This window comes from Grammomys surdaster, unplaced genomic scaffold (assembly GCF_004785775.1).
Source record: "Grammomys surdaster isolate TR1022 unplaced genomic scaffold, NIH_TR_1.0 125688, whole genome shotgun sequence".
NCBI classification, from domain to species: Eukaryota; Metazoa; Chordata; class Mammalia; order Rodentia; family Muridae; genus Grammomys; species Grammomys surdaster.
This window is the reverse complement of record NW_021620524.1, coordinates 1,748,946-1,762,706: the sequence shown is the minus strand read 5'-3', so window position 1 is coordinate 1,762,706 and position 13,761 is coordinate 1,748,946. Positions and strand designations below refer to the sequence as shown.

Below are 13,761 nucleotides of genomic sequence, written 5' to 3'. Positions count from 1 at the left end.
TTTCCTGGAGGAATCCACTACTCTTGTAAGTGTCCCTGGGGCTGCAGCGCCCCCTGCTGGTTTCATAGCAGCAGATCCTCAAATAGCAACCAACAAGGCCAGCCAGCCTCACTCAGGATTAGAGACAGAAAGCAACTGCTGGGTGAAGCTAGGTTTTTTGTTGTCATTTACTGGGCTATTGTCGCACTTTGTAATTATCCTTCCTTCATGCACCTTCACACCAGCTGCCTATCAGCCTTGAACTCATTTTTTTTTTTTTTTTTTTTTGGCTCTTTTCGAGGTCCCTGAGCAGAAAGCAAACACTGCACTGAGCCAAATTTCAGTTGCCCTGAGGAGTCTTCTGCAGGAGCAGCTAGAGCTCCTGGGACAGGGCCTGGTTCCTGGTTCTCAGACCCGGCCACACTTCCAGAGTATGTTTTCCACAGTATGGAAGTTTCCGAGTGCCCTAGTCGGCCAGAATAAGTACGTGGTTGAGAACAGCAGCACAGGCTGGTGGATTCATAGCAGAACAGCAGGATCTTCCTACCCCAGTCAGAAAAGGAGGTCAAACGCCTAGGGCCTGCAGAAACAGTTAAAAAGGCACAGATGGAGCCTCGGCATGATGCAGTTAGTGTGTGTTGAAGACACAGCACACCACGCTGTGACCATGCTTGCTCCTTCCTATATGAATGCAACAGGTCATGTATGTGTGGCGACATATAGAGGCAGTTCCAGCTGCATAAAGACGACGCCAAACTGCCCACTCCCACCACAGGCAACATAACAGGCACACGATGACTCACACCGACAAGAGATGTAACAGGCATGTAGCGGTGGGAAAGAAGGAAGTGAGCCAAGAGATCCAGGGAGGGTTCAGTGAGGTGAACAGGAAAAAGACTACAGGAAGTCCACAGATTCCCTGCACATTAACGGCTAGTCAGCACAACAAAACAAAACAAAAACCAAAAAATCCCCAAAACAGAAGCCAAGTGCTGCAGAAGACAGGGAGCGGGACTGAGAAGACCTCAGGTGACAGCTGAGTTGGACACGCATGGTGGACGCTGCATGTGAGCTACCACACAGACGCTGGTCTCCTTAAGTGGATCTGTAGCACTAACACATCCCAAAGAGAACAAAACCAAAGGGGAGACTTAGGTTTCTTAGGTCAGTTGACTCAACTTTTATTCATAAAATAAATCAAATGCCTAAGAGGAGAAGATGCCTTTGGCCTGAATTCATTCTCTGTCTGTCTTGTCTGTGTGTCTCTCTCTCTCTCTCTCTCTCTCTCTCTCTCTCTCTCTCTCTCTCTCTCTCTCTCTCTCCAACTCCACCACCCACACCACTAATAAGTAATGGCCTGGGGTGGATGGAACTGCCTTTAATCCCAGCAATCAGGAGGCAGAGGCTGCCTGGTCTACATAGTGAGTTACAGGATAGCCAAGGTTACATGGTGAAACCCTGTTTCATAAAAACAAAAACAAAGTCGGGCAGTAGTGGTACACACCTTTAGTCCCAGCACTTGGGAGGCAGAGGCAGGGAGATCTCTGAGCTCAAGGCCAGCCTGGTCTATCTCTAGGACAGCCAGGGCTACAGGCAATCCCTGTCTTAAAAAAAATAAAAGACAAATGGAAATTCTTGCCTAAGTCAGTGGGTGTGCCAAGACAAGTGGGCGTGACTCTGCAGGTAGCAGGCAGTGTACCACACCCTCTAAACTCTGCAGGTAGCAGGAAGAACACCACACTCCCTTACACATCCACCCTTGCATACCAGAGTATTAACAGGAAGAAGAACAGAGACTGCTTGTTGCTCTTCTTGTTGCTGTTACACAGCACCAGACAAAAGCAGCTTAGACAAAGGGTTCATCAAGGCTCTAGCTGAGAGAAGGGACGGCGGCAGGAGCATGAGGCGGCTGGTCACACCGCATCAGCAATCAGCAAGCAGAGATGAGTCCTGGTGTCAGCCCACTCACTCCTCTCTAGTCAGCCCGGCCGCGAGGTCATGGGACGGCAGGTAGAGTGGCTCCTCCCATACCAATCAAGCCAGAGCCGCGTCCAGAGGGTGGTCGCCTACGATTCTAGTTCCTGCTGACGGACAATATTAATCATCACAGAGACACACCCACACCAAAAAACAAAACAAGCCGAAGAGTGAGAAAAGCTAACCTGAGCAGAGCAGACTAAGGTAGCTATAAAACCATTTAGGGACACAGACACAGGAAGCAGGTGCTTCACAAGCCAGAGCATCAGCTAATGACACAGCCTGACTGAAAAGCAGACTCAAGGGGCTAAAAGGACATAAATCTACAATTAAGAATTATTGTACCTTTCTCAGAACTGGTAAGATTTTTAAAAATCAGTACAAAATGCCCAGTTTGTGACGTTAGGCCCAAGCACTCAGAGAGCACGCCATATATCAGACCATGAAGCACACATAACCAACGGCAAGGAGCTGAAACTCTCCAATGTACATTCAAAGAGTTGCTAAAACCCCCAAATATCTGCAAGTTGTTATGGTTTAGATTTGAGGCATCCCACTAAGGGCTCATGTGTTGCATGTTTGGTCTGGTCTCCGGCCGGTGAAACCGATCACTGAGGGAGGCTTTTCACAAAGGCTGGGCCTTTATCAGGGGACGAATCAATCCACTGACACTGGTGGCGTTATGGAGGTGGCATTCGTCCATCTAGTCTGTTCTCTCTGCTTCTTGGATGCCACAGGTGAGCAGCCTCTGGCACACACTGCCATCACTGTAACAACACTGTAACTCATACCTAAAAATGAGATCGAGGACCACACCAAAACTCTGGAACTGTGAGCCCAAGTCAACCTTTCCTAAGACTCTCTCATGGGCGTTTGTCCACAGGTGTTTGTTTGTCACAGTGATGAAGTCTAAGAGGCTGTGGGCAAGAGAAGACATCAGTGGGAATCAAACACTGTGCAGAGCTGAGCGATGGCTCAGCTGCTAGGAGCACACGCCACGCTCTCAGAGACCTGAGTTCAGTTCCCAGCACCCATGTCAGACAGTTCACAGCACCCCATTATTCCATTTCCAGGGGAGGCAATGCCTCTGGCCTCTGCTAACACTTGCACTCAAACACACAAACCCACATATATACACATCATTCAAAATAAGTAAATCTTTAAAAATATTAGGAAAATACTGTCAGTTGCAGGTGCTATCACCTCTACAATCTAGTCAGCAGTGACACATTGTCAGCAATTACTCAGGAGCAGGTCAAGCATGCAGAGGAGCACTGACAAGGAGCACTGATGAGAAGGAGCACTGACAACAAGGAGCACTGATGGCAAGAAACACTGACAGCAAGGAGCACTGACAACAAGGAGCACTGATGACAAGGAGCACTGATGACAGGAGCACTGACAAGGAGCACTGATGACAAGGAACACTGACGACAAGGAGCACTGACAACAAGGAGCACCTTTGAGAGGGAGAGAGTGTTCACCTCTCAGTACCAACCATGGAGGAAAAGCACAAAGGCTCAGCACATGAAACAGGCAGAACAGTTACAGGAGGGACCAGCATGCCAGTCAACAAAGGCCCCCAAGAGCCTCAAACAGACAAGAGGGACTGAGAAGGACACAGCAGGGGACAGTGTGGATCAACCGGACAGCCACAACTTAGGTTGATCCCAAGTGGGGTGAATGATAAAAGCCACCAGAATAGATCTTCAGAACTTGGGACAGGCAGATACCTCTACTTTTCTTAAATAGAACCAAAAGGCACTAAGGGGAGAAAAGCCAATAAACTGGGCCAAAGTAAAATCTAGAACTTCTGTCACCAAAAGATGTCCAGTGCCACGTAAAGTAACTTACACGGATAACCCAGCACCTGGGATACAAAGTCAGTTCCTCTTGTTTCAAAAAATGGTGCCATCAAGAACACCCACAGCTCAGTGGGTTCAGTTTCCAGCACCCACACAAGGCTCACACTTGCCTAGAACTCCAGTTCCAGGGGATCTGACACCTTCTGGCCTTCAAGGACACCAGGCACACTCATAAACATTCATTCATTTATGAATAATAAACTTAAAAATGTAAATGGGGCCACTGAGATATAAAGGTGCATGCTGCAAAGCTTGACAACTTGAGTTCAATTCTTAAATCCAGACGGTAGGAATGAGTCCCACAAGTCCTCCAACCTCCATATCAGAACACATGTATACACATGTACACACATGTACACACATGCACACACATGCACACACATGCACACACGTACACACACGTACACACATGTACACACATGTACACATGCGCACATACGCACACACATGTACACATATACACATGTACACACATGCACACACATGCACACACATGTACACATATGCACACATGCACACACATGCACACATGCACACACATGCACACATATGCACACATGCACACACATGCACACAAAGTACATAAATGTAATTAAGGGGGAGAAAGAGATGTTCTTAAGAAAGAAAAAAGTGGCAGGCAGTGGTGGTGCACACCTTTAATCTCAGCACTTGGGAGACAGAGGCAGGCAGATCTCTGAATTCAAAACAAGTATGGTGTACAGAGTGAATTCTAGGATAGCCACAGCTACACAGAGAAACTCTGTCTTAAAAAACAAAATAAACAAACAAAAGAAAGAAACTTTTTTAAAAAGCCAAACAAGTGTAAAGTATATATACATTTGAAATATATATATATATATAATTTATTAAAAACCCCTACAAAACAAACAACAAAAAACAAACAAACAAAAAACTATAAATCACTGGGCGATAGTACTGCACACCTTTGATCCCAGCATTTGGGAGGCAGAGGCAGGTGGATCTCTGTGAGTTCGAGGCCAGCCTGGTCTACACAGGGAGTTCCAGAACAGGCACGGCTACACAGAGAAACCCTGTCTCAAAAACAACCAAACAACCTACCTCTACAGATCACCCGAGTAACAGCAAGGCACTCATGCAGTGACTATAACCACCATACAGACATCATGAGACTTCACAGCACCAAGCTAGAGTCACCAGAAGAGACAATGGTAACCTTTTTTTGAGATGCAGGGTCAGAGGATGAGAGGGGCTCACAGGGAGTTTTGGGGTGCCAGGATATCCCATTTGGCCTGGAGGGTTTCTGGCTGGGGTCACACTGTCAAAATAAGTGAAGCTGTATGTAAGAACTGTTTTCAACATACATTGCGCCTTTCTTCAGTGTATGTGTGTTTAGAGGCCCAAGGCTGCTGCCTGCTATCTTCTTCAATGGCTCTCCACTTTACTGAGGCAGGGTCTCTTGCTGAGCCTGGAGCTCTCTGATTCAACCAGTCTAGCTAACCGGCCTGCTCCCGGCATTGTCTCTGTCTCTCAAGTGCTGTGATCACTGGCTGGCCACCATGCCCACGAAGCTTTTGCGCATTTCTGGGGACCCAAACTGCAAGCCTCCTTCATAGTTGCACATGTGCTTTGCCCCACTGAGCCACTGTCCAAGCCCACACTTGATCCCTTAAACATCGACCAGTACTGGTCAATAAGAAAATACAATAATTCCCTAAAAAGGAAGCAGAACCACAGGCACTTCATAGAGAAAGAACCTAAGTAGCTGTGTGCCTGAGACTATGACCCCACTCCCTGTGTGGAAGTCACGGCCTCACCAAGCATAGGGCCTCACCAGACACAGGGGCTCACCAGGCACAGGGCCTCACCAGGCACAGGGCCTCACCAGGCACAGGGTGGGAGGCTCCCACTCTGACAGGGAGTCTCATTTCCGGAACACTGTCTACAGGAATGTCCTCATGTATAGAGAAACATCTGTGCCAAAAGCTCGAGATGCCTACGTGGGAGATGGAGACTGTGAAATTTCCATGTTGTGAGCCCTAGGATACAGCTAAAATAAACGGCTACACTGGATGCTCGCACCTGCGGCTGAGGAGCACCCTGCCATGGATGTTAAGCAAAGATAGCAGAAAGCTACATTACAAAACAAAACAAAACAAAACAAAACAAAAACAAAAAAGCGGGAGCATGCCCACACACAGGTACATACACCGTCCTCCTAGGACACCCCATTAATCCAGCAGCGGTGCTCTCTGTGGGAATGAGTCTCTCCTGGAGGGGACAGCTGAGTCACAGTATGAACAGACTTAGTGTCATGTCTGAGGAAAGGAGGAGAAAAGTGTCCTCTCTGGGGAAGCCCTGACACACATGGGGCAGAGACCGAGCCACCTGTGTGGCCCACTCCCCACATCTCCTTGACCAAGTATTCTTTGTGGTAAGACACTGAGAGTGAATTGACAGAACCTGTCTGAAGGCCCTCTCCCTGACTAGACCAACTGGACAAGGGCCAGGCCACCTGGTGGGCAACTCTCCTCTTCCTCCTGGGGACAGGCGCACGTGGCCTAGGGGAAGGCCACACTCACCTGGGCTGAGGGTGCACTCTTGTGGGCTTTCTTATAGATGAGGGCTGGACAGATGAAGCAGATGAGGCTCCCCATGGTGGCTCCTGTGAAGCCGAGGATGGTTTCCACTACAAACGAACAGACGGCAGAGGTGACTGGGAGACAGGACTCACCAGGCATAAGAGTGACAAGGTCACTACTGTAAAGGCTGCCTGAGTGCCAGCGGACAGACAGCTGCTGTATCCAGGGGGCTCCACCACCATTTCTACCTTTCTCCTCTTCCTTATACACTAAAATTAGTCAAAGCAGGGTATCCTGGGAAACTGTTGACAGCTGATCTTTAAATGGCCAACCACAGGGGGTTTCCTACAGAAAATCAGAAGTTGGCTCCACATGGCCTAGCACACACTACCCACTTGGCAAGTGCCCTAGCACCTTGCCCTAAGATATGTGTGTAAAGGATACAATGGTCTGGCTGGCTGAAGCCAGTGCTCCTGTGTTTGGTGACACCATGCTACAACCGGGCTGCTGGGGAATGGGTATGAGCTGGAGTTTCTCGGCACACTGGACACCAGGCACACTAGGGCACTAGAGAAAATGGCATGAGACTCTGGGAGTAACCTTAGCTGAACGCTGAGCACGGGCCAGGGACATGGGCCTTGGGTCCCCCATGCAACAAGAAGAATGGAGCAAAACTAAGGGCAGAAAAGAGGCAGCAGGGCCAGTCACCTACCATTGGGGATCATGACCCCACCGACCATGGTTCCAAACACAACCGAGAGGGTCAGGGCTTTAAAGCGGAGTGGGGGCATGTAGCCTCCTGCAGCAAAGGTTCCGTCTTTTTGCTACGTGAAAGAAAAGAAAACAACCAGTTTTGAAAGGACCACTTTCCAGTGGCACAACACCACACAGGGCTCTGCTAAGCAAGCCTATCTCTGCATGGGCCAGCAGGGAGCTCTCCTGGCAGGTGACTGTCCCAGCACCATCAGATTTGGCTGAGCAGCTTTAACGGAAGCCTACAGAATGCCAGGCTGGCCGCCATAAGCGCCTAACTCCCCACATGGGCTGCACATCTTACAACCTTGTTTTGAAATGTTAGTATTACATTCTTGTCTTAGAGCAAAGACAAAACCGAGTCTTAGACACACAAACTGGACAGTGGAGTAGACTCTGGAGGGACAGGCCTGTTGGTGAGTCAGCTTCTCATCAATGTGCAGCTTCAGAGAACATGTTGGAGCTCTACATGCACACATGCACCACACACACACACGCTTACACACTACGCTGTTATCATCATTCCCAACACGTCCATGGTGGACACTTAACAATTTCAAAGTCCAGAAAGGAGGAAAGTGGAGAAGGATTTGATGTGACACATCCCAACACCCTGCCATGCCCGCACAAAGGACACTCTGAGGTGTGACACCACAAGAGGTGTTGGCCTCAAGAGTCTACATGCCTAAGAGTCTTACACAGCCTGGTTCAGATCCTGGCTCTGGCAGCACCAGCTGTGTGCCTCCGTTTCCCCTCTGACAACAGACAACTTGTTGATCCTCATCTGAACTGACACACAGGAAGGCTTGATCGGCACAATGTCACTCCTGGGCTAGGAATAACTGAGCCTCCCAGAACTAGAATTTCAAAGTAACTTATTTTCATAATAGACATTAACCCAGGATAGGCTGAGGCAGCTGCAGGTGGAATCTTTCATTGAGTAAGAATGACAGTTTATACATAACCAGGAACACCAGTCACAGCACAACTGGAAGTTGACCAAGAAATTCTCTAAAGGAGGAAGTAGGAATCCGTATGTCAGATATTCCTGAGGACAAGCTGAAAATCCATCAATAGGAGAACATCTACAAGAGATGCTGTAGGTTTCCATGGAAACACAGACAGGCTCCCAGTAAATCCACTGAGAACATAGGAAAGGGAAGTAACATTGTAAACAGACAGGTACAGGGAAGCAGCCACATGCATGTGAGGGAGAAGGCCGAGAAGCAGGTGAACTGTTTTTCAAGACACAGTTTCTTGGGTGGGTCTGGCTGTCCTCGAACTCCTCTGTAGACCAGACTGGCCTCAAACTCACAGAGATCCACCTGCCTCTGGCTTCCAAATGTGGGATTAAAGGTGTGTACTAGCACAGTGAACTTACTTAATAATTCTTTTTGCTCCATTATTGATTGTTTAACTTTACAAAAGAGATGGACACTAGCCCTTGGGAGACAGAGACAGGTAATTCTCTTTGAGTTCAAGGCCACCTTAATCTGGATAGCGACGTCTAGACCAGGCAGGGTTACATAGTAAGACCCTATTTCAACAAAACAAAACAACTTTGCAAAGGAAGGAGTACATTATGCAAAAACTCACTAATGCTGTTCCAACCTGAAACACATGCACATCCCAAGCTCAAATTTAGCAATGAGATGTGGTCTCAGGAACTCACAGGTCAGGCTGTACAAGGATAGGGTGCAGTATGGTGAGCCTGTGGTCACAGAGCTGGTCTCACCTTTGTCCCTCAAGGGACAAAGTCCTAAATTCTACTTTGCATAGCATCCAGATGCGTAACACTAACAGGTACACTAGGAGCACACATGTGAGAGGCATTCGGCCTGTGGCTCTGGGCCTCTACTGTCACTGGCTGCCAAGTCCATGGGAGTCACAAACACCAGCACTGCCATGATTCCAGCAGGTAGGAGCTCTGTGCCAGTTGTTTCTACTGAAGTCTACACGCTAAGACCAGCGCCATGTCCCTCACCCCAAGTGCTCGAGTGACCTTGTAATTCTGGCCACCAAGAGTCCTGGTTGATCAGACAGACCATGTCTAAGATGTCGGGCACTGGAGCAAAAGCTGTCATCACAGAAAACAGCCCAGGCAGTGGAGCTAACTTGCCAGACTCAGGAAAGGGCGCCCTATGAACAAGGGTGGAAAGCTGAGATGGAGAGGCTTGACGGACATGAGGCAACCCAGGGCAAGCAAGGACCAGAGAGCCTTGAAAGTTTCTTGTGAAGGACACACACACACACATGGTACAAAGGTTCTACCAACATATTACCAGAAGTCACACCAAAGTACAGAGCAGAGCAGCAGAAGCCTATCCCACAATGCCAGCTGTGATCAATGTGATCAGTGGGTCCCTGCTGCAGCTTCCCCAGGACTGGAGGATGTATATCAATTCTGCCAAATTCCAGAGATGAACTGAGTTACCTACACAACTGGCATGGCCCACAGGCCTTTCTTATATGTTCTTTGAGCAGTGGGTGAACTTTAGCATACATGAGGTCCAATCCCTAGCAACAAAGGAAAGAGGGGAAAAAGGAAAGGAAGGGGAGGGGAGGGGAGGGGAGGGGAGGGGAGGGAAGGGAAGGGAAGGGGAGGATCTCTATTAAAGACTTCCCGAGAGGGAAGAATGGCTCAACAGGTAAAGACACTTGTCAACAAGCCTAACAGCCTTAGTTTGACCCCAGAATCTGCGAGGTAAAGAGAGAGACCTGGATCCTATCCATTCCCTCTGACTTCCATTCATAAACCATGACAGTAAGCCCCACTTCCATCACTAAATAAAAAGCTAAATTACATACAAACAACAAAAGCCACTTAGTTTCAGCTGGGCATGCTGGTACACACCTGTGATCCTAGCACTCAGAAAGCAAAGGCAGGAGAATCCTGAGTTCCAGGCCAACCTGCAAAACATGGCAGACTCCCCTCAAAATAAGCCAAGACTTCATTTCACTTGAACTTTGTTTGGACCAGTAAGATGTCTCTGCAGGTAAAACACTTTCCAGACAGCCAATCTGGGCTCAACCACTGGAGCCACAGTAGAAGGAGAGAATCAACTTCTAAAAGTTGTCCTAACACACACACACACACACACACACACACACACACACACACACACACAGAGTTTATTTCTAACTAGAAAATGCTCCACGTACCACTATCATGAAAACACAGAGCTAGCCCAAAAGAACGGAAGAGGACCATTACCTGCTGCTCAAACAGCAGTGTGTTCAAAGCCTGTCTGCACGGCAGGATCATCATGGGGAAGCCCACGGCCACGGACATCACGAAGCCCACTCGGATCATCTCTGTCACCGGGTTGGAGGGGAAGTGTATCAGCACGTTGCCTGTGGTGGCATCAGTGAAGCTGACGTAACCAAAAAACCCCACCTGTTGGAGGAGGAGAAACAGCAACATGGCCAGCTCTGTCTCTGCCGGTCCACCACCCATCACTCTCTGACTGCCTGTCTCCCTGTCTGTCTGCTTTATCCCAGACTGGCCTCAGAGTACCTCCCCAAGGAAGCTGGCACAAGACCCACCCTCCCAAGGACAAAAGTACTCCTCAGCCCTTCAGTCCTGAGACTCACAATGACATAGGTGGACTGCTATTGACATGCAATGTCAGTATAACTTCAACAGAAACATAAAAGAGGCGAAAATGAAAAGGAAGGGTCTAGAATGCCTCCTTCAGAGGAGCCACTCTTAATCTGGTTTCAAACTCAATGAGGAGCTGGGTGTAGGGGCTCAGGACTGTGATCTCAGCTTTCAGGAGGCATAAACAGGAGGAGGGAGACAGTTCCAGGCAAACCTGGGCTACACAGTAAGACCCTGCCTCAAAAAAAAAAAAAAAAACTGGAAAAGAAAAAAAAACAGTCAAATAACTGTGGGGTTAAAAGGACAGAAGAGCAGGATGGACGATGCTCCACTGACCACTCAGAAGACAGCTACCATAGGAAGAGTGGGGGCTAAGGCACAACCCTAGCACACTCACATTCTTGTTTCTGACAGTATCTCTCCACTCCATGGTTCTGGGGATCAAACTTATGGGTCATGGATGCAAGCTCTACCAACTAGGCAGCTTACGGATCGCTATAACTTTATTGACAGAGAACACAGAGAAGCCAGGTGTGGAATAATAATCCCCACTCTTGGGAGGAGAAAGCAGGAAGATCAGGAGTTCAAGGCCTAAGCTACATGTGAGCCTCAGGCCAGCTTTAGTGACACAGTGAGATGCTGTCATGGATGGATGATAGATAGATAGATAGATAGATAGATAGATAGATAGATAGATAGACAGACAGATAGATAGATAGACACAGACAGACAGATAGATGATAGATGGATGGATGGATAGATACAGACAGACAGACAGACATAATAAATAACTACAGCACTTAAGTATATTAATAGGAATAGCCAGGTGGTGGTGGCACACACCTTTGATCCCAGCACTTGAGAGGCAGAGGCAGGCAGATCTCTGAATTGAGGCCAGCTTGTTCTTCAAGGCAAGTTCCAGGACAGCCAGGGCTACACAGAGAAGCCCTTTCTTGGAGTGCAAGTGGGAGGGAACTACTGAAAATGGTCATAATGTTTGCGGACTGGGGTATCTAATCACACGGTATCCCACGCACCACACACAAGGGTAGCTGGCTGCAGCCAGCTCAGCACCATTCTTTTTAGTGGGAATGCTCTTCTGTAGAGAATTAACAATGATGTGAAGAGAGATGAAGCAGTCTGAACCAGCCCTGGCCAAGATGCCTGAGCTCTTCAGACAAGACAACGCCAGCACAGCTGGGTGTGGTGGTGTTCACCTGTAATCCTTGCACTTGGGGGGCATATGCAGGAAGAGCACCCCAAGTTTGGGGCCAGCCTCATCTACATAGAAAGTTTCAGGCCAGTTAGGAATACAAAGTAAGACTCTTTCTACAAACCAGAAAAAGATACAACACGGTCTAGGATAGAGGCAGCTCAGAGGTGCCTGTGCCTGGGGTGACGAGTGAGCCACACAGACCCCAGACAAGCATTTCAGCTGAGGACCTGAAATGCTCTGGGTCACCACAAACACAGACGCTGATGTGGAAAGGCAAGAGCCAGTGGTCCGTCTGCAACCCCTACAGACGGACAGCAGAGGCCGCACGGGGCCTTGAGTGCACACAGCAGCGTGCTGTGCATTGAGGGTTGGGCATGGAACAGTTCCTACCATGACATAGAAGGCGGTGACCACATTGAGGGACGAGGCAAATATGGAACTCATGGTCTTCACTGATGGCTCATCCAGGCTGTCATAGGTGGGCAGGACCTGGCTGTGTAAAGACAAGCAAGTCGCACAGACTCTAGGCAACCAGGCTCTAGAGCCTCACCCGCCCCTCTTGACAACTCCTAGGACTTCTACCAAAATGGCCCAGACAATAAGCCTCTGACACTTCCTTCGAAAAACACTCACCGCAGAGTGACTCCTGGTGCCAAGGTCACTAGCTGGGTGACACTACAGACAGCTGCACTGTGATAAGACCCACGACCTATACCCTACAAGGTTCCATGTAGATCCTTCACCAGTGCTCTACAGCCAGCACCGTGCTGTGCAAGCGCAAACGTGACTGGTCAGGTCTGAGGAAGGAGCAAACGGCAAGCCAACGCAGCCTCCATGGCAAGGGATGCGAGAGTTAAACACACACAAGTGCAGCTGGTGCAGCCACCTCACGCCATCAACACACAAAAGTGAGCACACACAAGGGTCGGCCTAGCCACGCCTCCCACACAGCAGCCTCTCCCAGTGTGACGAGAAAGCTGGACTGTGTGTGTCCTGGGCCTGGTGCAGGAGTGTGCTGCTGCTGCTGGACAGGACAGGGACATGACAGCACAGCTGAGGACTTGGGACAGGAAAGCCAACTGAGAGGAACATGGAGGACCTGGGCACCTGCGCGGTGTGGGGAACCATGACTGAGGAGAGAAGACATGAGAGTAGAAGGGGGCTGCATCTGGGATGGTTCAGGCTCAGAAACCAACTAGTTAAAGGACTAAGCTAGAACAGGAGGGAAAACCTGGGTGCCCCTGTTATGTACTTCCCCGGTGGCTATGTCCTTCCAGGAAAAGACCAAAGGCATAAAGGAAGTCAGAGTAGGAACAACCAGGGAAGTGGGTGTGTGTATGTACACAACTCACACACATGCATGCTGGAAATCTGCAACTAGTAAAGAGACCAGCACACGGATCAGCTGAGTCCGACCCAAAAATGTCCTTAAAGAGTCCACGAGAAGCGAAGAGGTGTACTACCTTGATCAAGAAGCAGGCAAGGGTCAGCGGGAGGCTTGGCGATGGGAAGCTGAGATTCCTGTCCACCCCAAGCTCACAAGTCAGCCTCAGCACAAGAGGCCACCACTGTAGTCAGCGAGGAGAAAAAAGGCAGCAGCACGCTACACAGCTTCAAGGATACAGAAGGCAAGCTAGCACAAGCCCTGGCTCAGCCATGAGGTGGCACAGCCTCTCTGAGCTGACTAGTCACGGCAGGAGGCGCGTCTCTGGGGGAGATTAAACCACATGCATGTGCACAACACAGAGGAGCATGTGCACATACAGAGGAGCATGTGCACACACAGAGGAGCATGTGCACACACAGAGG

The 13,761-nt window shown here is 49.1% G+C and overlaps 1 protein-coding gene across 4 annotated transcripts in view; it reads right to left on the bottom strand.

Annotated features, from left to right (window-relative positions):
- Positions 1-13,761, bottom strand: part of Slc38a10 (solute carrier family 38 member 10) — a 50,607-nt gene that overhangs the window by 16,109 nt on the left and 20,737 nt on the right. For all 4 annotated transcript variants that reach the window (XM_028787839.1, XM_028787840.1, XM_028787841.1 and 1 more), the window contains exons 7-10: positions 12,343-12,445; positions 10,350-10,532; positions 7,095-7,206; positions 6,383-6,489 (exon numbers count right to left, since the gene is read on the bottom strand). In XM_028787839.1, the coding sequence (XP_028643672.1) occupies positions 6,383-6,489; positions 7,095-7,206; positions 10,350-10,532; positions 12,343-12,445 (505 nt within the window). The remainder of the gene's footprint in view (positions 1-6,382; positions 6,490-7,094; positions 7,207-10,349; positions 10,533-12,342; positions 12,446-13,761) is intronic.